Here is a 26,159-nt window from a genome sequence, read left to right as displayed (position 1 = left end):
CCACTCAGCCCGCACACTGCAGGAACGAAGTATGAACCAATCCACTTCCCCTGCCCATATGCCACTCACAAAGTTATAACTATGAGTGTGCCGATGGACCAGGAAAGAGGGTGGAATATAATATGAGGAGACACCAAGCCTTCCACCCTTGTAAGAACGATGTAATCATTGCTCCCTCCTCCACGCCTCTGCACCTAAACAAAAAAATACACTTCATGTATCTTTTCAAGTGCTCCAGAAACAATGACCATGTCCTATCAAAACAATCCCGTTTCTCTTACCAGTCAAGAATGCAGGCTTTGCTTCGTGGAGACTTCGGGTAGCAGACAAAACTGATCCAAGATAACCTCTCTCGGATTCAGGAATGAACTAAGCACTCAACAGTGCGTCTAAAAGTGTCTCTCGGGTCATTAGGGCATTAGGGGAAAAAATATGCCTCGCTACCGGCATAAAAAGAAAACCCTAGTAGTTTTCGTTACCCAAAGGGAAAGGGACAGGACCAGCATCACCAGGAAAGCCGGCTATCCCAGCACTCGGATCCAAAACAAACTCGCGGAATGACCTAAAACGTCATTTCCGCACATAACGACAGGGAGCGGTACAGGAAAACGACGCAAAAAAGGAAACAAATCAAGTCGTTTCGATCAACACTACGTCTCCTAAGCATCACTCTACTCCGAGGCGATATACCAATAACACAAGGGCTTTCTAAGGGGGGGAAACAGGAGCCCCTACAAACCCCCAATTACAGTAAGTGACGGGAACTGGCAAAAAACGGGAAAGAAATAGGCAAAGGCGATCTAACTAGCTAACTACACCAGGAAGTAAGGAATAGGGAGGGAAGGATTTGAAGGAACAGAGGGAATAAACTCTAAAGGGGGTCCAAGATTCCTCACGAGCCCGTGAGAAAAACGGAATCGAACCCCAATGATCACAGGAACCAACAACCAGGAACCCACACAATAGCAATATCAAGCAGGGATTAAAGGTAGGACTGACCTATATACCTGTCCAGGTAGGTCATATGATGACAGTCCATGGTCACTGAAAGGGGACTTGACCCAAATCCTAACATCCAGCCCGATCTATTTCCTTGGAGATGACCCCCACAGCATAAGCCAAGATCGAGTCAATGGTTAAACAAGGCTGACGAGAGGGTGTCGAGGGTTGTGCCTTCCTTTTTCCCATGATGGTAAATATATCACAGACTATAAAACAAATTTCTAATAACCGCCAAGGACAAGAGGGTTTATGGCAGATCCCTCAAGTTCACATCAAGTAAACGGAGATAAAACACAAAATCAATAGGAAATTACTCACTGCAGGTCCTGAGTCCACTCTGCAAATAAGCTGGCATTGGGGATGACTGTCCGAAGGCAAAGATGATAGACTGTGCCCTAAATCAACCAGCCAAGAGGGTAGGCCCAGCACAGCCTCGGCTAAACGCGGATGGGCCTGCTCTTAGTCCGTTTTCAGGCGCGTCCCGCGTTGCGGAGCCCTACTGGGCTTTTTACCTATGCCTCCTGGCATGCAAGCAGCGCTGGCAGCTTCCTGCCGCAGCGTCAGCTGGGGCCTACAGTCCACCCCCTCCTTGGTAAGAACAACGGCTTTTCAAAGCAGTGCAGTGCAATGTATCCAATTTAAAACTAATGGTGGAAAATAGTCTATTTAGTGCAAAATACATGTGGCTATATTTCCAGGTGTTTAAAAAATCAAGTGGAATTTCCAAAGTGGATAGTATTCTACCTTACATTAGAAATTAATAAATATCTCAGCAATATTAGCTCATGATTGTTTAAAACAGCTAAATCGATAAATTAATCCACTTCTCACAGGAAAATGTAACTGCCTTGTTTTACAAGTAAACAGTACAATCAGCTAATACATTAGCAGCAATCTTATTCTCAGATATTTATTTTGATAACCTTAATGCTCAATTTAGCTCGTATGCACTCTTCAAGTCTACCAACTAATTTCAGAATAGCATAAGGTCACGTCAGGGGGCGACCAAACCTTGAATAGTCGGAATGATCAGCCCTTTGGAATATCATAACAGAATGTAGCATGTCAAAATGCATTTATTGACTTACCCCTGCATACCAATCTTTTTGAATTCTAATCTTTTTTTTAGAATTTGTACAACACCTGATTGCCAGAAACAACTTTCTAGACGATAAATAGCCAAATCACGCCCGTTTGTAGAGCTAGAATCAAGACCTATATTTCCTAATAATTCTACATTTTATAATTTACAATTGAAATTGGTGCGAAGGAGCCCCCACATTGCCATCAAGAACACCAGATTGAATGACATCAGACTTTATTTTTGCCGACATTATCCTTAGGAAATCTATGCAAATAAAAAAAACAAATTATATTACCTTGTGATTCAATTAGTGAATAATACTGACAGATTACCAATTTGGAAGCATTTAAATATAATGTTATGAACATAATGAATGAAGTGAGATTTACACATGCGCAACTTAGCCCCATGGGCGTCAAGGCGCCTACCAATAATCTAGCTGAGTCGACGGATGTAAAGAGCTTACTGATATGCATCAACAAAAAACCAAGTTTTTAGAGCCTTCCTAAAGAGATCCAATGAGGGTTGTGACTTAATCTCAAAGGGAAGTGAGTTCCATACTTGGGGTGCCAAGATGGAAAAGGCCTTGCTCCCCCATCTAACCCTCATAGAACGAGGAACTACCAGGTGATTAAGCTCAGAAGAGCGTAGGCACCTACTCGGAACATATCGAGTGAGCCGAGATCCCAGAGCATCAGTAGGACCAGCCATGAGAGAACGATATGTAAGGCACAGAAGTTTAAAGGATACTCTCGAGGTGATAGGGAGCCAATGAAGACTCTTCCTTGCCATGGTCACAGACGACATCCAGGGCAAGGCCAAAACAAACCGTGCCGCCGCATTCTGTACGACCTGTAGGCGGCCCTTGTTAGCTCCGGCATAGAGGGAGTTACAGTACTCAAGCCTTGAGCCAACAAGGGCAACCACAACCTGCTTACGTGCCTGTAGGGGGAGATAGTGAAGGATCCTCTTCAGAGTCCTAATAACACCCCAACAGGTGGCCACAGTTTTGTTGACCTGGGCTTCCATAGAAAGCCGAGTATCAAAGATGACCCCAAGGTTCCTCGCCGATTGAGTGGGAGTTGGGCAATTGCCTAAAGATGGAGGCCACCAGGCACCAGACCATATGTCCTGGTCTTTACCAAAGACCAGGACCTCTGTTTTGTCACCGTTCAACTTTAGGGAGTTGAGAATCATCCACTCTGCAACAAGTTGCATACAGGACCTAAAGTTAGAAGCGGTGACAGTCACAGAGTGGGTCAGGGAGACCATGATCTGCGTGTCATCAGCGTACGATACTACCTCCATCCCCTGAGATCTTACAAGTCTAGCAAGGGGGGCCACGTAGATATTAAACAGGGTCGGACTCAATGCCGACCCCTGTGGCACCCCACATTGCAAGAGCTTAGCAGGGGAGAGGAGATCACCCAGCATCACACGCTGCTCTCTTTGCAGTAAGAAGGAGCTCAGGATACTAAGGGCAGGTCCTGTTACTCCTGCCTCCCTTAACCTAGATGTTAATATAATGGGAGACAGGGTATCGAAAGCTGCTGTTAGATCTAACAATACTAGCACGGTGGTATGGCCCAAGTCTACTTTCCTACGTATGTTGTCCGTAACCATAGTCAGGGCAGACTCAGTGCTATGCAGCTTTCTAAAACCATGCTGAGACCCATCCAAGAATCCCGAGCCATCCAAAAAGCGAGAGAGATGTCGATTTAGGTGGGCTTCAAGCATCTTAGCAGGAGCCGGCAGAAGAGATATGGGTCTAAAATTCTGTAACACTCCTGGGTCCAGGGTAGGATTCTTGAGCAGGGGTTTTACTATGGCTTTCTTCCAAGCTGCGGGGAAAATGCCATGTTCCATCGCATTATTCATGATTTTCAACATGGGAGGAAGAATAGTATCCCTGCAGGCCTTAAGCACTTTCAGAGGGACCGGATCTAAGGGAGAGGCAGATTTAATTCCATCCAGCAGGCAGTTCATAATGAGAGTATTTGCTTTGAAACACATTTCATGAACACAACGAACAAAGAACAAAAAGTAGTCAAAAACGAACAAGAAAAAAAAGATTGAAGAACATGTGAGCGACTGTCGAGCTTAATATTATTGTTACAAAAGTTGACAAAGAGAAAACATACCTGTGGAGTAACTTTAACAGATACATTTTGCTGAACTTCAGCAGGACTGCCACCTGCAGCCATTGGTACACTCTGAGGCGGTATGTTTGGCAAGTTTACTCTGTCATCCACTTTCATCGTTACTTCTTCGGATCTATTTGCTTCCACTTGAATCTGTTGTTCCTGGGGTGGGACTGGAGATGGGGAGGGTTCGTCCAACGAAGGGTAACTGAAATTCACTAAAAATTCACAGATAGAAGAGTTGATCAACAGCAAAAACGCCTTTCACATAGTTAAATTTTTTAATAAATGAAACGTATACAAATACCATTTATTTTGAACATTCCCGTTATTTCCCATACAGTAGTATAATGATGTAGCCACATTTACAGTTATAGGATCAACAAAAAGTAAACATATAGGGAGCTTTAAAAAAAAGCTCTTTCAGACACCAACATGCCCATAATCTTAAAGTGCTCGGTGGATAAATATGGAACACACACCAAAACACAACTAAACATCTAAAATACAACAGTATGTAGGATATTGAATCCCCAAATGTGCACTATAAGGATATTGCAAGTCACCCAGGAGTTTCATGACCATATACATGTACGAGGCCAAGGGCCCAGTGTCTTAATAGGGGCATGGAACTCCGAAGCAGCTTGCTATTTCCTTGGAATTCATCCATTTGGTAGCAGTTATTCCCTGATCCGGGGCCAACATGCTAGAGGTGGCTGGGCCAATATGTACTTCCTTTAACTGTAGCATGGCTGCACTGGGTACCCTGGCTCTGATGAGCAGGACTTCTCCGGAGGCAGCTGGCACCCCATGTGCAGCCTCTCCCGTGTGTGAACAGGATTGGTATATGTGCCTCTCCCTACTGAGCGGTTGCAGCTTGGCCGGGCCACTATGCACCACCGTTTCCATCAAGCAGAAACAACATCTGTGTTTGGATGGGCTTCCCACTCCCACTGGTCATGGTCATGATGTGGAGGAGATCAAATCATCAGTGGCACTAGACATGCTAGCGCCGTTACACAGCACTAGCATGTCTCACTATTAGTAACACAACAAAACCAGCTCAAACTAATCACTATCAAAAATATAGTAAAACCAAGTAGTTATGTTACACAGGCTCTGTAGTATCCTGCATATGTATTGTAATGTATTTTCCACCACATGCTCAGCCAGTGCCTGTGCTCTGAACACATTAGAATGTAGGAGTCTGATCAGCCTCGGAATGTTGGGACACAGAGATGTGAAATGACAGTTGGACATGGGTTGAGTAGCAGCCAGGCTGCTCCTGGTGGGGCTCCCCTTCAGAACAGAACTACCTGGTGTACTACTTGTTACCTGCTTGAATAAAACATCTTAAATTACTACTTCCTGCATGGACCTCCTCACTACATTTAGTTGGCGACGAGCTGGCGATGTGATACATGCGGATTTCAGGAACCTGGAGAAAAAAGGACCTGGAGATGGCGCAATCTACAAAGACTTCTATAGCTACAACCACAATGCACACAAGAGGAGACATCCACAGGAAAAGAAAAACTACGTACAACAACGACTCACCAAGGAATAAGTAAGTTCCTTACAGAAAACCAAGAAGGCAACAAGAAGTGTAAAAAAAAATGATGCACTACGCCTTTCAGCCCCACCAGTGTCCTCACCATCGGACACCCCTAGTCGAGGCGTGCTGTGCTTCTACTATATTACTTATCATGGACTTTGTTAAACCCAGTTTTGCTTGTGTCACCAAGCCTACCAACATTCAGCTTAAAATGTCATCATGGTCACATATGTGCTGTTCCAACCTCATTCTGTATGCACCTAAAGACAAACAGAAATGAAAAAAGAAATAACTTGTGGAATTTGCTACACATTCATGTCTACATGAGTAGTTGTGCCTTTGAAAGAAAAGTTCTATCACCATTTGGTTTCTTCAGACTTGAGCTGTGGTGCCTTTGAAATAATAGAAGCAGTCATTTTGTCATCAAGCCTACTACCTACAGCTTGAAAATTCGTTTTCCATGGAAAAATTCACATTTTTCATCTAGCCTGGCATCATTCTATATTACACGGCTTGTTTATACCACCTGTTTGCCTGACGGCGTGTGGATTACATTTCTGTGAGGATCTGGCTTAATTTTACATCGCACATGCAATTGTATTTCGTGAACCTTTGTGCTCAATTAAATTCCAATCAGCCTCTTCTTGACAAAATAAAAGGGTTTATTGGTATCCAGTTCTTTTCGTACTGCTCTTACAAGCTGCACCATTATCAATGGTTCGTACGTTTGGAATGTAACTGTTAACTGTAGTGTTTTTTTCAGTCAGATTGCTTGTGGAGTCTGTTTACCCTCATCAGGCATTCTACTTTCTCCACTTTCTTTGCGTTAGTGATGCATTGGCGGTCGGAGGGGACAACCTTTCTGCATGTTTTTACACAAACTGTGGTTAGTTTTACTTCCCAATATTCGCTGCGCACTGCCATTATATCGGCAGTTTCAACTGTCATTTTTATGTTTAAAATTACAGCGCGCAGCTCACCTCATCTTCTTTGCCACCCAGATCTCCTCAGGAATACTGTGTGGCGTCACTCGCTGAAATCTCGGCTGATCGGCTGTATGACACTTTTTGGCACTCGAGCGTGCAGTGAGCCACCCGGCATAGCGCACTGTACGTGCTGCCATGTTTTGGTCATCATTTTTATCAATAGTAAAACCGATGTTCGAAATCATTGGCGCTGACATATGGCTCAGTCCCGTTTTTAGGTCTCGGCTAGCATAGGCTGCGCATGCGTAGTCTCGCTGGCGAGATCTTGTCTCAGAGTAGGGAGGCTTGAACCCGCCCCTCTTCTCCATTGGCTGGCGGTCAGCCATTGGAGAAGAGGGTTCTGTGACATAATTTTAGGTAACTAAGCCCCGTCTGTTTCGGATTGAGGGGCATGTTTTTTTCGTTTCTTTTTCTCCTCGAAAAATACGCCCCCCAGTCTGCAAAGGACGGGGCTTAGCTACCAAAAATGTTCCAAAATTCTAGAGGCCGTGAGTTCGAATGGTGGCAAAGCGGACTCAGCCAATCGCCAATACCATCAATTGGGTAATAATAACGTCTATTATTTACAATGTCTAGAAATAGAGTTACGGCATTTGCGCTATATGAAAACAAACTTTTATCATTCAATATCTGGGTCCTATTGACATTCTAGTCACAAGGACAGTCTGCTCCTGAAGCGGGATTACATCCTGGGTCAAAGTGCGCACCCTGGTGCTTGTGTCGCCTGGTGAAAATTGTGTCAAAAGTTTTTTTTAAAACGCACATTTCTAAAGGGGATAAAAACAGCCCAATTTTCGCCATATCAGATGCATATTGTGCAATTGGAATTTGCCGAGTGTCAAATATATCCAAGATTGAGACCTAATTGCAATTGGTGCCTTCCATTACGTCACTGGCAGACAGAATGCCACCAGAGAGCAGAATCTCCCCTATTAGCGCCGGAAAACCTTCGGGTAGCTGTCGCGCTGTACAAATGCAATAAATAAATAAATGTGCTCACCAGAGGTCTTAGAGCACCCGATGTCAGGCGCTCTAGTGTCGCCTAGTCCCGAGTTTTGTAACAACATTAATTGTCCCCCCCTCCAAAGGCAATAATTTATCAGCCGGACTATCTGAAAAAAAGTAAGGCAACAGCGAGCGGGAATTTGAAGCTGAGACCACATTGCAGCAGACGCTTCTGATCGTGTTTTTCTTGCCTCAACAATGCTTGTGCTTGATTTTCTTGCCTCTGTTCCCTACTGATCGTGTTTGTCTTGCCTCTGCTCCCTGCTGCTGTATTTTTTTCTTGCCTCTGTTCCCTGCTTCTGACCGTTCCCTGCTTATCATCGTTTTTTTCTTGCCTCTGTTCCCTGGGGTGTTACTGGGAAGAGATGGGTGTGTGGCTGACCTAGACTGAGGGATGTCTGTGTGTGTTGGGCTCTGTGTGTCTGTGTTTGTTGGGCTCTGTGTGTCTGTGTGTGTTGGGCTCCGTGTGTCTGTGTGTGTTGGGCTCTGTGTGTCTGTGTGCGTCTGTGTGTGTTGGGCTCCGTGTGTCTGTGTGTGTTGGGCTCCGTGTGTCTGTGTGTGTTGGGCTCCGTGTGTGTTGGGCTCCGTGTGTCTGTGTGTGTTGGGCTCCGTGTGTCTGTGTGTGTTGGGCTCTGTGTGTGTTGGGCTCCGTGTGTCTGTGTGTGTTGGGCTCTGTGTGTGTTGGGCTCTGTGTGTCTGTGTGTGTTGAGCTATGTGTGTGTGGGGCTCTGTGTGTGGCGGTGGGGCTCTGTGTGTGGCGGTGGGGCTCTGTGTGTGTGTGGCGGTGGGGCTCTGTGTGTGTGTGGCGGTGGGGCTCTGTGTGTGTGTGGGGCTCTGTGTGTGTGTGGGGCTCTGTGTGAGTGTGTGTGGGGCTCTGTGTGTGTGTGTGGGACTGTGTGTGTGTGTGTGACTGTGTGTGTGTGTGTGTGTGGGACTCTGTGTGTGGGACTCAGCGTGTGTGTGTGGGACTCTGTGTGTGTGTGGGACTCTGTGTGTGTGTGTGGGACTCTGTGTGTGTGTGGGGCTCTTTGTGTGTGTGTGTGTGGGGCTCTTTGTGTGTGTGTGTGGGGCTCTGTGTGTGTGTGGGGCTCTGTGTGTGTGGGGCTGTGTGTGTGTGTGGGGCTCGCTGTGTGTGTGGCTCGCTGTGTGTTTGAATCTGTGTGTGGGTGTGTGGCTCTCGGTGTGTGGCTCTCTGTGTGTGTGTGGCTCTGTGTGTGTGTGTGGCTCTGTGTGTGTGTGTGTGGCTCTGTGTGTGGCTCTCTGTGTGTGTGGCTCTGTGTGTGTGTGGCTCTCTGTGTGTGGCTCTCTGTGTGTGTGTGGCTCGCTGTGTGTGTGGCTCTCTGTGTGTGGGTGTGTGGCTCTGTGTGTGTGGCTCTGTGTGGCTCTCTGTGTGTGTGTGTGTGTGGCTCTCTGTGTGTATGGCTCTCTGTGTGTGGCTGTGTGTGGCTGTGTGTGTGTGTGTGTGTGGCTGGCTCTGTGTGTGTGGCTCTGTGTGGCTCTCTGTGTGTGTGTGTGTGTGGCTCTCTGTGTGTGTGTGTGGCTCTGTGTCCGCTAATACTCTCTACTACTCTCTAATGCTCACCTATTGCTATTGTAAATGACAAAACCATTTATTTATGTTTAAAAAAAAAAGAAAAATAATGCCATTTGCAATGCCAATAGCTCTAACTTTAACAAAGCCGAGGCCATTGCATTGTAAATGCTTGTTACAGAATGCCTTGTGGTTAAATGGAATAGGGTAGAACGTTTTGGTCTTGTCTCTTTTGCCTTTTTTATTCCAGTGGCACGTACTCCTCAAAAGAAGGACTAATTAATCCCTCAGTGCACACTGTATGCTGCAGAGATGGTCCCTAATGGCATATTCCTCTATTTGATGGGTTTTCATTTTTGCAATCGGGACGAGGCAAGCTTCTCTACTTACGTACTCTGGAGTTTTGACACACATTTTCGTTGGCAAGCTCACCCTAAATATTGTCAGACACCTTGGACTTTCATCGTTCTACAGCAGTCTGGAGTACACTTACTAAAACTTTCTGGAATCTGTTTACATTCAATATAATACTGTGATATGTAGCTGTTTATGCTCACATCCTCCATGAGATTGTTTTATGGTCTCATTTCACATGTATGTACATTACACTTTACTCTCCCATACATGTGGGATGGGAATGGGTACTAGTCCCATTCTTCCACAGTATGTTTGCCTCTTACGGGGTTCTCTCCCATTTACCCTGCATCTAGTTGCTTACTCTCACACAGAGTACCTCCTTATGGGTTTTTGTCCTATCTGCTCAGAAAACGCTTGCCTAGATGGGCCACACGCGGTTCTTACCCTCACATAGGGCATCGTTGCATGGGTTATTCCCATTTACTTTTACACAGGTAGCCTCACACAGGGCACCATCTTATGGGTCACAGTTCCATTTACTTTTACACAGGTACCCCTACACAGGGCACCGTCTTTTAGGTCACAGTCCCATTCACATTTACACCGTCACCCTCAAACAGGGAGTCTTATGGGCTTTAGTCCCATCTTTACAGGGCAGTACTGTTTTCATCTACTTGGGGGTTTACTTTAAACGGCCTACTTTGTCATGGGCTTTTGACCCATTCACAGTGCTCCTCACTCTTTAACATTGGTCATGGGTTTTAGTCCCATTGACTGTTATTTACTTTCATTGTAATTTTCTGTGATTTCACATTGCTGGTTTATGTACGCAATGCTACACTTTTTTTTAAATCTTATTTGAATTGTCCATTTGGAAATGGAGAGGAGTATATAGATACAGTTTGCTTTCTCTCTATTTCCATGGTTGAGATTTCCTATTGATGATCTTTTCATCTTTGGAATCCGCACTATACAAATTCAAAGATGCTTTATTCGGTTTGTAAAATATTACAACCATATAGCAACAGACATAAAATTTGCACAATACTGAAACAAGCTATGGAGAAAAGAAGGAACATGTAGCAGGATGGCGTTTAAAAATATAGACATTTAGCAACATTATAGTACAAAATCATTAGGTCATTTGGAAAAATACTTTTAACTGTAATATTAATAATTATACGACCTTTGATAATGTGCAAATATGCAGTTAAAGTGCTAAGTATCATCTCTATGTTAATATATGTACAAATTAACAATTTCTAAAAGAGAATTCAGCAACATCCTTCCTAAAGTGCAATATGCAGATAACAGCACCTAGTCAGGCTGTTCACAGAGAATAACTATGACAAAAGTGCAAGTGCTGGGTCATTCCAACAATGGATATTATACCATAGCAGCAATTACTCCAACAAACATATATGTGCAAATTAGCATTATAATACATGATGTCAACAACATCCTGTTATAAAGTGCATAATACATTTAGCAGCTTGTATAGTTCATGTAATTGATTTTCTTGCAAAAATACATTTTAAAATATAAGTGGCCACGTAGAAGCATACATCTGGGGACTCTAGATTAAACACTAGTTTCATTGCTGTTTGTAAATGATGCGTTTCATATTTTAAAAAGATGGGTTTCAAATAATATTTCCTAAAAGAAGTATAAAAATTGCAAAATAGCATAAAGTGACACGTGCTCTGTTTAGATTTGCCATCACATGGGCACAGACAGGTTCCAGGTTGTTTAGGCACAGGGAAAGCCACAAGGTGATGCACAATTCCTAAGCGGAGACGGGTTAACACAAATCGATGGGAGGGAATATTAACTATTACAAGATAAAATTGGAAACCTACATTGGTGTTATATTGTTGGTAGAGATTGAATGTACTTTGTTTGTTATATTTTTCCAATCTAGTCTCTACTGTATATTTCAAAAAAGAGACCTTCAACTCCCGTTTTGATAATATAGGATCCATTTTAAAATCATTATACATGTCCAGACCATACAATGTTTTATACCAATAGTGTATATGGTTCAGCCAAGGAATATTTGATCGATGATCAAGATTAATGCAATCAGTTATTACATCCTGTGTAAACTTTGTCTCCTCCTTTGCCCATATTGAGCGCCATAAGGACAAGGGACGGAGAGCAATTAGATCATTAACATAATGCAGGTCTAATTCCTTGTGTAATAACTCAGTTGAAGCCGTAGCTGGGGCACTGATTAATCTTTTTAAAAACACGTTTTCCTTCCCCTGAACAGTTTTAGCACTCTGTGCATCGTACCCCCAAACTCCAGCCCCGTATATGGCTGACGAAATGCATCTGGCGTTAAAAAGGGTCAACATTTCATAAATTCTGCGGTCCCCTAATTTCGCAGCAAATCTAAAAATACAGTTAGTATTCCTGGCCATTTTAAAAAGAACACTTTTTTGTTCATTAATCCATTTCCCATCTCCCGAGAAGGTAATACCTAAATAACAGAAACTATTAACAGATTCTAATCTCCCCCCTTCTAAGAAAAAAGGCTTGTGTTTTCTTTGTTTCTTACCACACACCATGGTAACCGTCTTCCCTTTATTGATTTTTAATTTCCTGTTTTCTATAAATACGTGGAATTGATTAATTAGATGTTGCAGTCCATTATGAGTCCTAGAGAGGAGGACCGCGTCACATTTCGCTGTTATTTCTTCTTTGTGTTTCAGTCTTTCCCTTACTCTAATGTTCTTCCTGTTCTTCCTTGTTCAGGAGGATTCTCCCCCTTTTCTTCTCCCGTTGCTTGGGTGTTCTTCTGTTCTGTTCCCGTCTTGCCTCGTCCTTCTTTCCTTGCTTGCCTGCCTGGCCAGTGGGTGTGCGTGGGGGTTGTCTTTGGTACGTCTGTCTCTCTATTTCGTTTTTTCTCTTGCGCCTCACTGTCCCCTTCTTTGCTTTTCATTGTTGTAGAGGTTGGGTTTTCCTTTTGCTTACTTACACTTTACCTTCTCCTCCTTGTCTTCTCACTCATATTTCCTCGCTCTGCTTTGTTTGCTCTTTTCCTGGACGGTCTCTCTGTTATCTCCGTTGTTCTTTCCTTAGGTTCTCTCCCTTGTTCACATTCGTTTTATTTTATCATATTGTTGCTCTTGTTCTTCTGTTGGAAGGAAAAGGGATATGTAGTATTCTGCATATGTATTGCAAAGTATTTCCACCAACTGCTCAGCCAGTGTCTGGGCTCTGAACACAATAGAATGTTGGAGTCTGACGAGCCTCGGAATGTTGGCACACACAGATGTGAAATGACAGTTGGACATGGGTTGAGCAGCAGTCAGACTGCTCCTGGTGGGGCTCTCCTTCAGAACATAACTACCTGTTATACTACTTGTTACCTTCTTGAATAAAACATCTTAAATTACTACTTCCTGCGTGGACCTCCTCACTACAGGCTCCTTTTTGTGTCAGAACTCAAATTATATACAGTTGCAACATTCAGTATGTTGGAAAGGCGACCCCAGGGGAGACAGAAGGTGTCTGACTGTCCGCCCCGAGACCCACCTCTCTTTTTGGAATAGGCCGAGCGCCGTAGGGAGGCCTCCTTGGCGAGGCTTCTCTCCTACAATCGTAACAGCAGAGCAATCACACTACTTACAGATAGACACCACACAGGAAGGATATTCACAAGAATCTTTATATAAGTAATCAAAGCAAGTTCTTGGCAGGATAGCGGGCAAGGATCGAGGGATCCGTAAAGTCGTGGTCTCGGGGAAAGGGGGTAGCGGGACAGTCTTGGCACCCACTGGTGCGTGGATAGTTCAAGGGGTCAGGCCGCGACAGCGTCAGCAGGGCCTCGAAGGTGGTTCCGCTTGGTCAGGCCGCGACAGCGTCAGCAGGGCCTCGAAGATAGTTCAGCTTGGTCAGGCCGCGACAGCAGGGCCTCGAAGATAGTTCAGCTTGGTCAGGCCGCGACAGCAGGGCCTCGAAGATAGTTCAGCTTGGTCAGGCCGCGACAGCGTCAGCAGGGCCTCGAAGGTTCCAGGTGCAAGAGTTCGGATCAGGATCAGCCGCGACGAGGTCAGCAGGGCTTCGACTCCAGATACAACTGCCGTCCTAATCCAGGGCTGGCCCAGATATAGGACAGGAGGGCTTTGATGTCCGGACCCTCGCGCCTGGGGGTCAGAGGGGCCGGGATGAAGGTGTCCAGACACCCAGCAGGGGGGCGGAGCCAGCGCCCAGGGAGTCTGGAGAGCGATCGATACCAGGCGTCCGGGGGCGGCTGGAGGCCCATCGAAACTCTCCTCCTCCGGGATCTTGTCGAGTGGCCACTTTACCACCTAGGAAGATCTTGGTGCCTCAATGTCGGGGCTTCGCTGGGGCCGGGGCCCGGGATGGCTGCGGCCACGTGTTCGGGTCGTGATGGCCCCAAGATGGAGTCGGGCTGGAAAGGGTGGCCTGGTCAGGTTGCCAGGCTGGCAGCGTTGGCGAGCAGGTTCCGCCGGGGTACCAGGGAGGGGGAGAGTTGTAGGTGGCCGGGGAGGCTGCTCTCGCCGATGGTTCGTGAATGTGCGTGTCAGGGGGGTCGATAGTAGGTAAATGGAGGGCCGATGTCGTCCTGGGCCCTCCATGCGGAAGCGGTCGGACCACGCCACGAGGCCGTGTCCAACACACGTCCCCTCCAGCTGAAGGCGGGGAGAGTCACCCATCTTCCTGGGGGCTCTCTTCGTCGAGGCGGAAAAACCGGGACAGGCCATCAGCGTTGGCGTGGTCGCTGCCAGGGCGATGCTCCACAGTGAAATCCATGCCTTGGAGGGAGATGGACCATCGCAACAGTTTCGGATTTTCGCCACGCATGTGCATCAGCCACCTTAGGGGCCGGTGGTCAGTCTGCACCCGGAAGTGGGTGCCGAAGAGGTAGGGCCTGAGTTTCTTGAGGGCCCACACGACAGCGAAGGCCTCTCTCTCGATGGTGCTCCATCGCTGTTCTCGGGCCAGCAGCCGCTGGCTGATGAAGGCCACAGGATGGTCAGTTCCCTCGGAGTCAATTTGCGACAGGACCGCCCCGATGCCGTGTTCCGAGGCGTCGGTCTGGACCACAAACTCTCGGCTGTAGTCGGCGGCCTGGAGCACAGGGGCGGTACACATGGCTGCTTTCAAGGTCTCGAAGGCCACCTGACACGCGGGTGTCCACTGCACTTTCTGTGGCCGATTCTTCGAGGTCAGTTCCGTGAGGGGCCCCACAATGCTCCCATAGTTCTTGATAAAACACCGATAGTACCCAGTGAGCCCCAGGAAGGCTCGGACGGCGGTCTGGTTGACCGGGGGCTCCCAGGCTACGATGGCGTCGATCTTGGGTTGGAGGGGAGCCACTTGGCCGCTCCCCACTTGGTGTCCCAGATAGGTCACGGACCATTGGCCTATTTCTGGCATTTGCTGGCCTTCACAGTTAGCCCGGCCCGGCGGAGGGCTGTCAGGACTTCCCAGAGGTGTTTCAGGTGCTCGGCCCAGTGGAGGCTGTAGACCGCAATGTCGTCTAGGTAGGCGGCACTGAATTCTTCTAGCCGCGCCAGTACTTTGTTTACTAGTCTCTGGAAGGTGGCCGGGGCGTTTTACATGCCGAAGGGCATCACTTTGAACTGGAAGTGGCCGTCGGGTGTGGAGAAGGCTGATCGCTCCTGGGCGCCAGGGTTGAGGCCGATCTGCCAATACCCGGCGGTGAGGTCGAAGGTACTGAGGTACTTGGCGACCCCCAGGCGGTCGATCAGTTCATCGGCCCGGGGGATGGGATGTGCGTCGGTTCTTGTAACAGCATTCAGTCCCCGGTAGTCGACGCAAAACCGGAGTTCTGGCGGGGTGCCAGGTGCGGCGGCCTTGGGGACCAGGACAACTGGGCTGGCCCAGGGACTGTCGGAGGGTTCGACCACCCCCAGGGCCAGCATCTTGGTAACTTCCGTCTGGATGCAGGCCCGAACTCGGTCGGGGACCCGGTAGGCCCGGTGTCGTACTGGCTGACTGTCCCCGGTGTCGACATCGGGGACACACCATTGAGTAACCCCGGGGGTGAGGGAGAACAGATCTGTGAATTGTCCCAACAGTTCTTGGCAGTCTCGGCGCTGTGCGGGGGTAGGTCGGGGGAGAGAGAGATCCCTTCGACGGAGCCGTCCTTCTCAGTGCACTTTAGGAGGTCGGGCAAGGGCTCGGAGTCGTCTTCGGTCCCATCGTCGGTAGCTAGCAGCAGGCTCAGTTCTGTGCGGGCGAAATGAGGTTTGAGCCGGTTGGCGTGCAGAACCCGGAGGGGGTTCCGAGGAGACTCCATGTCCACGAGGTAAGTGACGGGGCTCTTGCGCTCGATCACCTTGAAGGGCCCCGACCATTTGTCCTGGAGGGCACATGGTTCGACCGGGGACATGACCCAGACCCGCTGGCACGGCTCGAACTCGATGGAGGAGGAGTTCTGGTCATACCAGCGTTTCATGTCCTCCTGACTGGCCTCCAGGTTGGCCTCCGCAAGGGCCCGGAACTTCCGAGTCTGGTTTTGGAGGGTCAGGAGGTACCGGTAGACATCCGGTGGTGCGTCTTGGACTGTAGTTTCCCAGCCTTCTTTGACCAGGCTGAGCGGACCTCGGACAGGGTGTCCGTACAAGAGTTCAAAGGGGCTGAACCCCAGGGATTTCTGTGGTACCTCCCGATAGGCAAACAGGAGGCAGGGCAGCAGGACATCCCATTTGCGTCGTAGTGGCTCTTCTAGGCCCTGGATCATCCCCTTGAGTGTCCGGTTGAACCGCTCCACAAGTCCATTCCCTTGGGGATGATACGGGGTGGTGAACTTATATGTGACCCCGCACTGTTGCCACAGGGACCGCATATACTTCGATATAAAGTTTGTGCCCCGATCGCTCACGACCTCTCGGGGGAATCCTACTCGGGAGAAGATCCCCATCAGGGCTCGCCCCACCACGGGAGCGGTGATGGTTCTGAGGGGGATGGCGTCAGGATAGCGGGTGGCGTGGTCCACCAGGACAAGTATGAAGCGATGCCCTTGCGAGGTTTGAGGGTCCAAGGGCCCCACAATGTCTATTCCCACTCGCTCGAAGGGGGTGGTCACTACTGGAAAAGGTTGGAGCCTTCACCTTCACCTTCCCCCCGCTCTTTCCACTGGCTTGGCATGTCGGGCAGGTGCGGCAGTGGTTATGTACATCGTTGCGCATTTTGGGCCAGTAAAAATGGGTCACCAGGCGGCTGTAAGTTTTGTCCTGCCCCAGGTGCCCGGCGAGGGGCACATCGTGCGCCAGGTTCAAAAGGAAGTCTCTGAATCGCAGGGGAACCACTAGCACTCGGCTGACCCCCAGCTCGGAAATTTCCTGTTCACTGTATAGGAGGTCGTGGTCCCAGTAGACCCAGTGGGACCCTGAGGTATCCCCGGTAGCTTGGGCAGCGGCTTGTTGTCGGGTCCCGTAGAGGGAAGGGCAGGTCTTCTGTTCCTGCCGAAACTGTTCTCGGGTGGGACCACCCTCTTGGCGCCATTGGGCGAGTTCGGGGATGTCGCTGAGCTCGTGGTGGTTTCCGGGCTCTGATGGCCTGGTCTCGGAGTCGCATTCTTCATGGATGGCAGGGGGTGGTGGCTCGGGCCACTCTGGCTCTTCGGTCGGGGCGGCCTTGGTCGCTGCCGGGGCTCGGGCCGCCATAGATCGGGTCGTCGCACAGACCCACTCTGGTAGTCCCATCATTCCTAGGTGCTCTCTCCGCTCGACTTGGGCCCAGGGAGAGCTCTCGAGGTCGTTCCCAAGGAGGCAGTCCACGGGGGCGTCGTCCCGGACGGTCACCTTGAGGGTGCCCGACACTCCCCCCCCCATTCGAAGGGAATTCGGGCCATCTGGCATAGAGTTTCGGAGTTGTCGGCGGCCCTCACAGGGCATCGTACGTTCGGGATGATCTGTTCGGGGGTCACCAAGTGGCAGCGGACGGCCGTCACACTGGCTCCCGTGTCTCGGAGGGCTTCGGTCCGTCGTCCATTGATGTGTACCCACTGACGGTATTTTCGAGTGTTGCTCGGTAGCGGGGCCTGGGGGACCACGTCTCTATTGCCCAGGCAGGCCAGGGCCATGGCGGCCGGTTCATACTCGGTTTGATCTTCCTCGTAGACCTCTACGTCTTCTTCTCCCTCCTCTCCCAGGGCTGCAGCAGCGAACTGGCGGGTCGGAGGCCCAGTGGTGCCGGGACGCTGGTTCATGGGGCGGAGGGGGTCACTGGCATAGTGACCGGTCCGCTGGCATCTGTGGCAAGTAATGTTCGGGTGGGGCCCCGGCCGTGCTGGGGGGTCCCTCCTCTGATCAGGGACGGCGAAGTGTTATTTGGGGGGGACCCCTGAGGGGGGCCCCGGCCCGGGGCCGGCGGGAAGCTTCGGCTCTGGTTCTGTCCTCCTACGCCTCCACGCTGGCGGGGGTGCCCCCGGCCGCCCTGTCCTGTTTCTCCTATCGGTGTTCGGGGGACCCGGGTGCTCACACATCGATCCGCCTCGACGGCGAGTTTCCGGGGCTCGGTTAGCTTGCTGTCGAGTAGATGCTGTCTGAGCTCGACAAAGCAGTTGTTGGAGAGGTGCTCCCAAACGATGAGGTCGAACAGCTGCTCGTAGGTGGACACTTTGCTGCCCTTTATCCATCCTTCCAGGGCCCTGCTATAAAAGTTCACGTACTCGACCCACGTGGTACCGGGGATTTTCTTGCAGTCTCTGAATCTCTGCCGGTACATCTCAGGGGTGAGGCCATACCGGACGAGCAGGGCGTCCTTCATGTGGTCATAGGAGGACATTACGTCGTCGGCCAGCTCCAGCAGGGTGTCTCTTCCTTCGCTGACGAATCTCCCCCATAAGCCGGCACCCCAGTCTTTTCGCGGAATGCGGTGCGCGGTCATGGCAACTTCGTACGCCTTGAACCATTGCTGGATATCGTCATTCTTGTAGTACTCCTTGACGATATCCTTCGGGATGTGGACCTTTGGGTCGGCAGGAGGTGGAGGGTTCCGGGCTACCGCGGCGCCAGCCTCTTCGATTTTGGCTTTGATCTCTAGTTCTTTGAGGCCACGCTCGTATGCGAGTTTTTTTTCTTCCAATTCTCTTTGCCTCCGCCTTTCTTCCAGATCTCCCTCTAATCGCAGTTGTTCAAGGGCCATTTTCTTTTCTGCTAATTGGAGTTCTCCGTCCAGCCGGAGTCGGGCGAGCTCTAGTTCATGGAGCCGACTCCTCTCTCGCTCCCGGGCGTCTTCGTGGGAGAGGCCCGGGTCCCTGTTGGCGGTTATTTCCTCTATGGGGGCTATGACGGTACTCACGGGTACTTCTCGGACAATGTCATCGTTCGTTTGGGGTGGGGTCTCTCTGGTCTCCACCCAGGTTTGCAGCGCTTCTTTGAAATCGTCCTTTGTGCTTAGTCCGGTGGTAGCGATACTCAAGTCTTTGCAAAATTGTTTAAGTTCTTTATGGGTATACTCCTCTAACAGGTCTTTCTGGAATTCTGCAGTCGTTCCGGCTTCCTTACTAGTCATCGTGGCTGTGGGTCTCTGTCAGTAGTGACGTGTTACTCGCTGTACGATTTGCGCGGACTCGGATCCCGTCGCTTGCCACCAATGTTGGAAAGGCGACCCCAGGGGAGACAGAAGGTGTCTGACTGTCCGCCCCGAGACCCACCTCTCTTTTTGGAATAGGCCGAGCGCCGTAGGGAGGCCTCCTTGGCGAGGCTTCTCTCCTACAATCGTAACAGCAGAGCAATCACACTACTTACAGATAGACACCACACAGGAAGGATATTCACAAGAATCTTTATATAAGTAATCAAACCAAGTTCTTGGCAGGATAGCGGGCAAGGATCGAGGGATCCGTAAAGTCGTGGTCTCGGGGAAAGGGGGTAGCAGGACAGTCTTGGCACCCACTGGTGCGTGGATAGTTCAAGGGGTCAGGCCGCGACAGCAGGGCCTCAAAGGTGGTTCCGCTTGGTCAGGCCGCGACAGCGTCAGCAGGGCCTCGAAGATAGTTCAGCTTGGTCAGGCCGCGACAGCGTCAGCAGGGCCTCGAAGATAGTTCAGCTTGGTCAGGCCGCGACAGCGTCAGCAGGGCCTCGAAGATAGTTCAGCTTGGTCAGGCCGCGACAGCGTCAGCAGGGCCTCGAAGGTGGTTCAGCTTGGTCAGGCCGCGACAGCGTCAGCAGGGCCTCGAAGGGGGTTCAGCTTGGTCAGGCCGCGACAGCGTCAGCAGGGCCTCGAAGATAGTTCAGCTTGGTCAGGCCGCGACAGCGTCAGCAGGGCCTCGAAGGTTCCAGGTGCAAGAGTTCGGATCAGGATCAGCCGCGACGAGGTCAGCAGGGCTTCGACTCCAGATACAACTGCCGTCCTAATCCAGGGCTGGCCCAGATATAGGACTGGAGGGCTTTGATGTCCGGACCCTCGCGCCTGGGGGTCAGAGGGGCCGGGATGAAGGTGTCCAGACACCCAGCAGGGGGGCGGAGCCAGCGCCCAGGGAGTCTGGAGAGCGATCGATACCAGGCGTCCGGGGGCGGCTGGAGGCCCATCAAAACTCTCCTCCTCCGGGATCTTGTCGAGTGGCCACTTTACCACCTAGGAGGATCTTGGTGCCTCAATGTCGGGGCTTCGCTGGGGCCGGGGCCCGGGATGGCTGCGGCCACGTGTTCGGGTCGTGATGGCCCCAAGATGGAGTCGGGCCGTGTTGGAAATGGGATCCCTGGCTGGCCAGGGCTTTCGCCAAAGTCAGTCAGAGACCACCACTCCCAAGTCAGGGCAAGGGAGTTACACGCCAAGATAACCCCTACTCACCCTCTAGGTAACGTGGCGCGAGCAGCAAGGCTAAACTTGGAGGCGATGTAGGCTAAGTATTTGCGCACGCACCCCAGCAACAACAACCAAAGGCCCACCACAAAGGAAACTCCACACAAGGTTATATAAAAATAACCTTTGTATTATCATAAATATACATCAGATAAAACACACATCTTGTTACACTGTGCCAACAGGCACGGGCGGAATTTACAAGGGATATTGCACAGGACAGGGCCACTTGGACCACTGTCAGGGGTATCAGCACTTTTAGAACTTTGTAAAAAGTAAAATCAGTGTAGCACACAATATACAAATAGAGCACACAACCAGTAATCACTGGTAACAGGACCTCACTAGCACCACCTGTACTAGGGAGAAAACAACCACCCACATGTCACAATACCTGTAGGGGTGTAAAGACAAAACACATGATGCATTAACATTCAGAGGTGTAGCAATAACATTGCGCAAAACTTAGATCAGTCACCACCTGTGACAGTCCCTGTGTCCCAATGTCAGGGCCTAAACGTAGCAGTTGCCCACAAAGTGCTGGGCAACTGGTGCAGGGAAAGTTAGGGCAACGTTGGAGCCTCTCTGGGCTCAAGAACCACCACTGTGGCACTGTGGGGCCTCTCTGGGCTCCTGGAAAAGAAATGGTGCCCTGAGCCTCTCTCAGGCTCTTCACAAGAATGGGCAATGAGCCTCTCTGGGCTCACAAAGCAAGACTGCCGCCTACTGGGCAGTGGGGTCCCTCACGGGGGACCCGGAGCAAGGACAAATGCCCTGCAAGAGCCTCGCAGGCTCACGAAGGAAATGGCCCCTCAGAGCCTCTCTGGGCTCGTAGCAAATGCAGGCTGGAGCCTCTCTCAGGCTCGTCAAGCAAAGAATGCCCCCGGAGCCCTCTCTGGGCTCGCAAAATCACTGTGGTGCCTCTCGCACCTACGGGGCGACGTCGGAGCGGCCCTCTGCAAACCGGGGCCGGTCGGAAAACAAAGATATGCCACCTTGAAGCCCTCGTGGCTTCACCCTAGCAATGGGCGCGAGAGCGCGCTACCTAAGGGGGGGGGGGGGGGGGGGGGGGGGGAGGGGAGGGACACCGACAATGTGTCCCGGCGCCCCTCCCTTTTGCCTCACTCACCGAGTCTCTCGTGGCGGCTCTGCTCCTTCTCCCGGGGCTCTCCTCTCCATTCGGGGAGCCTCGGGGACCCGGCCGGCAGCTTCTCCCTTCCCGGCTCGGCTTCGGAGGCGGGACTTCCAGTCGGCCTTTCCTGGGCCGCGCTGTGATTGGCCGGCCTCCTCACCACTTCCGGGTCGCAGCGGGCAGCGCGGCGGCTCGCTTCTTAGGCAGGCAGGCGGGCTCCCAGGATCCGAGGAGTGGGCTCCCTCGTGAATCCAATAAATCACGGGCAAAACAAAGCGGCAATGAGCGGGGTGGCACCCGCGCCGCCAAATCGCCACACGGGGCAGTCAGATGCCGGGTGGGCACCGGCTGTGCACACCCAGCGCTAGCAGCGCTAGAAACGAAGGGCAGGCGCTCCCAAGCGCCTCCAGGACAAAACACAGCGCTCACAGCGCTATGGCCAAAATCCAGCGCTTTCAAGCGCTAGGCAGGCGATTTCAGCGCTCCCCAGCGCTGAAGGGCAGAGAGCAGCGCTCTCAGAGCTGCAGGCAAAGAATCCTCAGTGCTCCCCAGCACTGGAGGACAGGACAAGGCTCCAGCAGGGGCTGGAGGCAGGCAGGGGGGGCAAGGCTGGGCCAGAGCCAGCACACTGGGTCTCCAGGCAGGGAGACACCCCAAGTGGCGGTCCTCCTGGCCCCAGCAGCAGCAACAGCCCCCTCTGGCAGGATCCAAAAGCAGAACATTTTCTAAGGGGACACAGCCCCTTCTTATACCAACAAATCCTTTGTTTCAAGGTGCAGGGTGGGGGGAAAACCAGTTGCAGCTGGCTCTGGAGCACTCTTGATGGCCCAACCACCCATTTCTTTCACTGGGGAGGCTAGGGTCGTTAGACACACCACAGGGGGGCGGAGCCAGCATTTTGTGGGGAAAACCCAGCCCATCCAGGACACAGGTACACTCCTCCCACACATCACTCATGCTAATCTCCCACTCACCACCGGGCAGACCCATCCAGACTTCCTGGAGCCTGGCATGCCAGCCAGCTCCAGCCAATCACGCTCCAGCACCCTCACAGCACACGCACACATATCTCAATGTCCAGAAGTAGCACTTCCCTTCTAGACACATACATGCCGCAGACACCATCTCGCAGCATTCACTCTCACGAGTTTACACATACTAAACTCGAGCCTGCACTCCCCACGCATCAGGAACTACCAGGGACACACACATTCCCCATGCATTCCTATGGGAGGGCAGGCCAGCCATGCTACACGCACGCACTTTCACTCTGGGACCCAGGGGAAAGTGCGCAGAGACCCAAAAATCACTGACACAGGGTCACACATAAGGCAAAAAGTTCAGGGGTGAACCAGCCACAAGGCCCGGGTCCAACAGGCCGGAAAGGGTGGCCTGGTCAGGTTGCCAGGCTGGCAGCGTTGGCGAGCAGGTTCCGCCGGGGTACCAAGGAGGGGGAGAGTTGTAGGTGGCCGGGGAGGCTGCTCTCGCCGATGGTTCGTGAATGTGCGTGTCAGGGGGGTCGATAGTAGGTAAATGGAGGGCCGATGTCGTCCTGGGCCCTCCATGCGGAAGGGGTCGGACCACGCCACGAGGCCGTGTCCAACACAGTAGTACAGTCACTGATTTGAATCAACAGATATTTTGATATTAAAGAGAAAAAGAAAATTAAACTCAATATTGGAATTCCTAGTCTCCACCACATTGATGTTATTCATGAATCACCTTCTGTGACTTGTAAATGCTGGATTTGACTCCCCTAGGTGCACATCCAGGCAGGCAACTTTCACTATATATTTTGAGTCGTGTAGGTCCTCTTGAGAAGGCGAGTGTCTGCAACAGTTCCTTCGGGTCTCTCGAATATGAGCTCTTCTCATTTGCAGTGACTCCTGCTCTGTAAAGGGGGTGTGCTTGTTGGGATGGGGGCGGGGGCTCCGGAGTCTATCTGCTGGTTGTGTATCATCAGCTTCACTGCTGCCTTTCCCTTCTTTGTGCAACTGTACAGTGCTGAAGCTCAGGTCCCAGATGACAGCAGCCATTCCAGGGCCCAATCTGCTCAGTCCCTGGCCTAAAGACTAATGTAGAAAAACCTCTAGAAATAGATGAAACTCCACCTGTTTTTGAGTAATAATAAATGTTGCCACGGTTAAGTCAGAAAAGAGTTTAAAGCCTAACCTACAAGCTGAAGGAAACAAAGGCTTTCAAATAACGAAACAAAATGAACCTGCTAAAATGCCCTTTGAACACGGTGCACTTTCTTTAAAAACCATTAATTATGGTAAAGTTAAAAAGGATTAACCTAGGGGGTGAAAAACTTCCACTGTCTTGGAGGCTCACGTGTCTTAGCCTTCAGGATTTCAAAACGTTATTTTTTTACGAATAGATTATTCTGAATAGAGAAGAAATTTGAAATTTCATGGGCAAAAGCTAGAAAAGTATAAGCAGTAATACAGTAAAAGCCCATGGATACACACCATCCAAGCGAATCATGAACCAAAGTAATAGAATATTACTGGTGAATATTAGTCTGGATTCATTAGACAAACTGACGGATCCCTGGCAGGCTGATGATGTGTGGATAGTTGACTGAGAACGAATGGAAGGATGCTAAATGCTGTAGCAGGAGATTGGATTAAATGAAGTGATGCAGAAAAAGCAATCTAAATCTATACGAAACACACTACACACGGGTTAGATGGTGACACATAGATACAATTCGTCCCATAACTGCCTATAGTGCGCCTCAGAACAAGACCTCCTTCATTTAGTGTCAGGATATGAAATTCTCTGGTCTTTGAGCATAGGGATGATGAGATTACATCCTCTGTTGTGGACGGACGTCTGGAACTTAATGCTAAAATAACCATTCTTGGTAAGGTGAAGGGCCTAGACGCAACCCGCTGCATAAACATTTCAAGACATCTGAGCTTGTTGATTGTTGGGACCCTGGCAGGCCTGCATATGCAAACACACATACATGTGCTTCACATTTATATCAAATTCATGTTGCTGAAGTGATGGGACATATTGTTTTACTAGAATTTCTATCATTTTCACTGATCTTTAAAGTTTTAGACTACAGTGACAATGTACATGCTGCAATGCCACAATGGCTCTAGCAATAATTCAAATGTTTTTGTTTTAATATTTCAATAACAATTCATTCATTGCTGCTCACCCCACCAGTTTAGAGTGCCCACGTCTCTTTAGCCTGATGTCTTGCCACGGCCAACCTGACAAGCGCACTTTAAACCACTCCACCCAACTGTCCTAGGCAGCAGGGTGGAGAGCAGGCACAGGCCCCCATGACAGGAAAACTTGAGTAGTGATGCAACTCCGCTGCCGTTGTGTAGGTGTTCCCAAAAGAGGGATAGCAGGTGCCTATGGAACTGTGGCTCTAGTGAGGAAAAGGCACCTACGAAAGCATTTGTGTGCTACAGTGAGAAGGAAAATGTCTGGAGGCCTAAATGTGGAGCAGGGATGGAAAATCTGAAGTAGTATTTGTAGCAGTAGCGGGGGTTGCAGAGAGGCCGCGTCTGAGAGATAGCGAGAGGACATCCACCTGGCAACTCACTGCAGCTGAGAGGCCAGGTAGTAATGCTCAAAATTAGGCACCGCCAGTCTGCCAAGTCTGCAGGCAGATAAAGTTTTACCATGGACACTCTGTGGCGTGAAGTCCCCCATATGAAATCTCAGACTACCCTTTCCCACTGCTTAAAGAAGGTGGGGGGGAGACAATGAAGGGTAGCGTGGCAAAATAATAAAGGAGGTGGGGAAGGACCACCATTTTAACCAGCGCGACCCTACCAGAGATTGCCAACGGGAGAGTCTTCCAGAAACTCATCTGATATCGAATCAACGTGGTAGCTCGGACCACATTGCCGTCAAAGAGGTTGGCCTTGGCTCGATAAACCTGAACCCCTAGGTAATGAAAAGGGTCGGTGCACCAGGTCACTGGTGTCCCTCTGAGTGTGAAGCCTGGATCCGGTGTATCCCCCAGGAACGGGGAGAGTATGGACTTTGCCAGATTGACTCTCAGCCCGGAGGCTCGCGCAAAGTGGCTAAGGGCTTGATCGAGGGAGGGGGGAATATCATGAAGATCCCTGGCGTATATTAACAAATCATCAGCATAAAGCGAAATGGTGTGAATGCCATCGCCCAGTTCTATTCCCATATCAACATGCGCACGCATTTGGGCCGCCGGCGGCTCCACCGCCAGTGCAAACAGTAGCGGGGACAGCGGGCATCCCGGGTCCCACGCTGCACTCGAATCAGGTCGGAAATATATGGGCCCATACGAACCCGAACCGACGGTTCACAGTATAGCAATCGGACCAATCTGAGGAAATAGGGGCCAATTCCAAAGCGAACCAGAGCAGCAAAGAGAAAGTTCCAGGCTAAGGAGTCGAATGTCTTCTAGAGGTCTAATACCATACAACCGGAACGCGGCCAGGTGGTTGGGGCATATTCCACCACACAAAAGTAGCGGTGCAGGTTCAGGGCCGTGTTGCGCTGTGGAACAAAGCCATTCTGATCAGAGTGTACCAGATCAGGGACTAA

The 26,159-nt window shown here is 50.3% G+C and overlaps 1 protein-coding gene across 1 annotated transcript in view; it reads right to left on the bottom strand.

Annotated features, from left to right (window-relative positions):
- Nucleotides 1-26,159, bottom strand: part of USP8 (ubiquitin specific peptidase 8) — a 627,337-nt gene that overhangs the window by 363,913 nt on the left and 237,265 nt on the right. The window contains exon 9 of the mRNA XM_078684757.1: nucleotides 4,228-4,445. Within this exon, the coding sequence (XP_078540883.1) occupies nucleotides 4,228-4,445 (218 nt within the window). The remainder of the gene's footprint in view (nucleotides 1-4,227; nucleotides 4,446-26,159) is intronic.

Source organism: Lissotriton helveticus, chromosome 3_2 (assembly GCF_964261635.1).
Source record: "Lissotriton helveticus chromosome 3_2, aLisHel1.1, whole genome shotgun sequence".
Classification (NCBI taxonomy): domain Eukaryota; kingdom Metazoa; phylum Chordata; class Amphibia; order Caudata; family Salamandridae; genus Lissotriton; species Lissotriton helveticus.
This window is presented reverse-complemented; position numbering and strand designations above follow the sequence as displayed.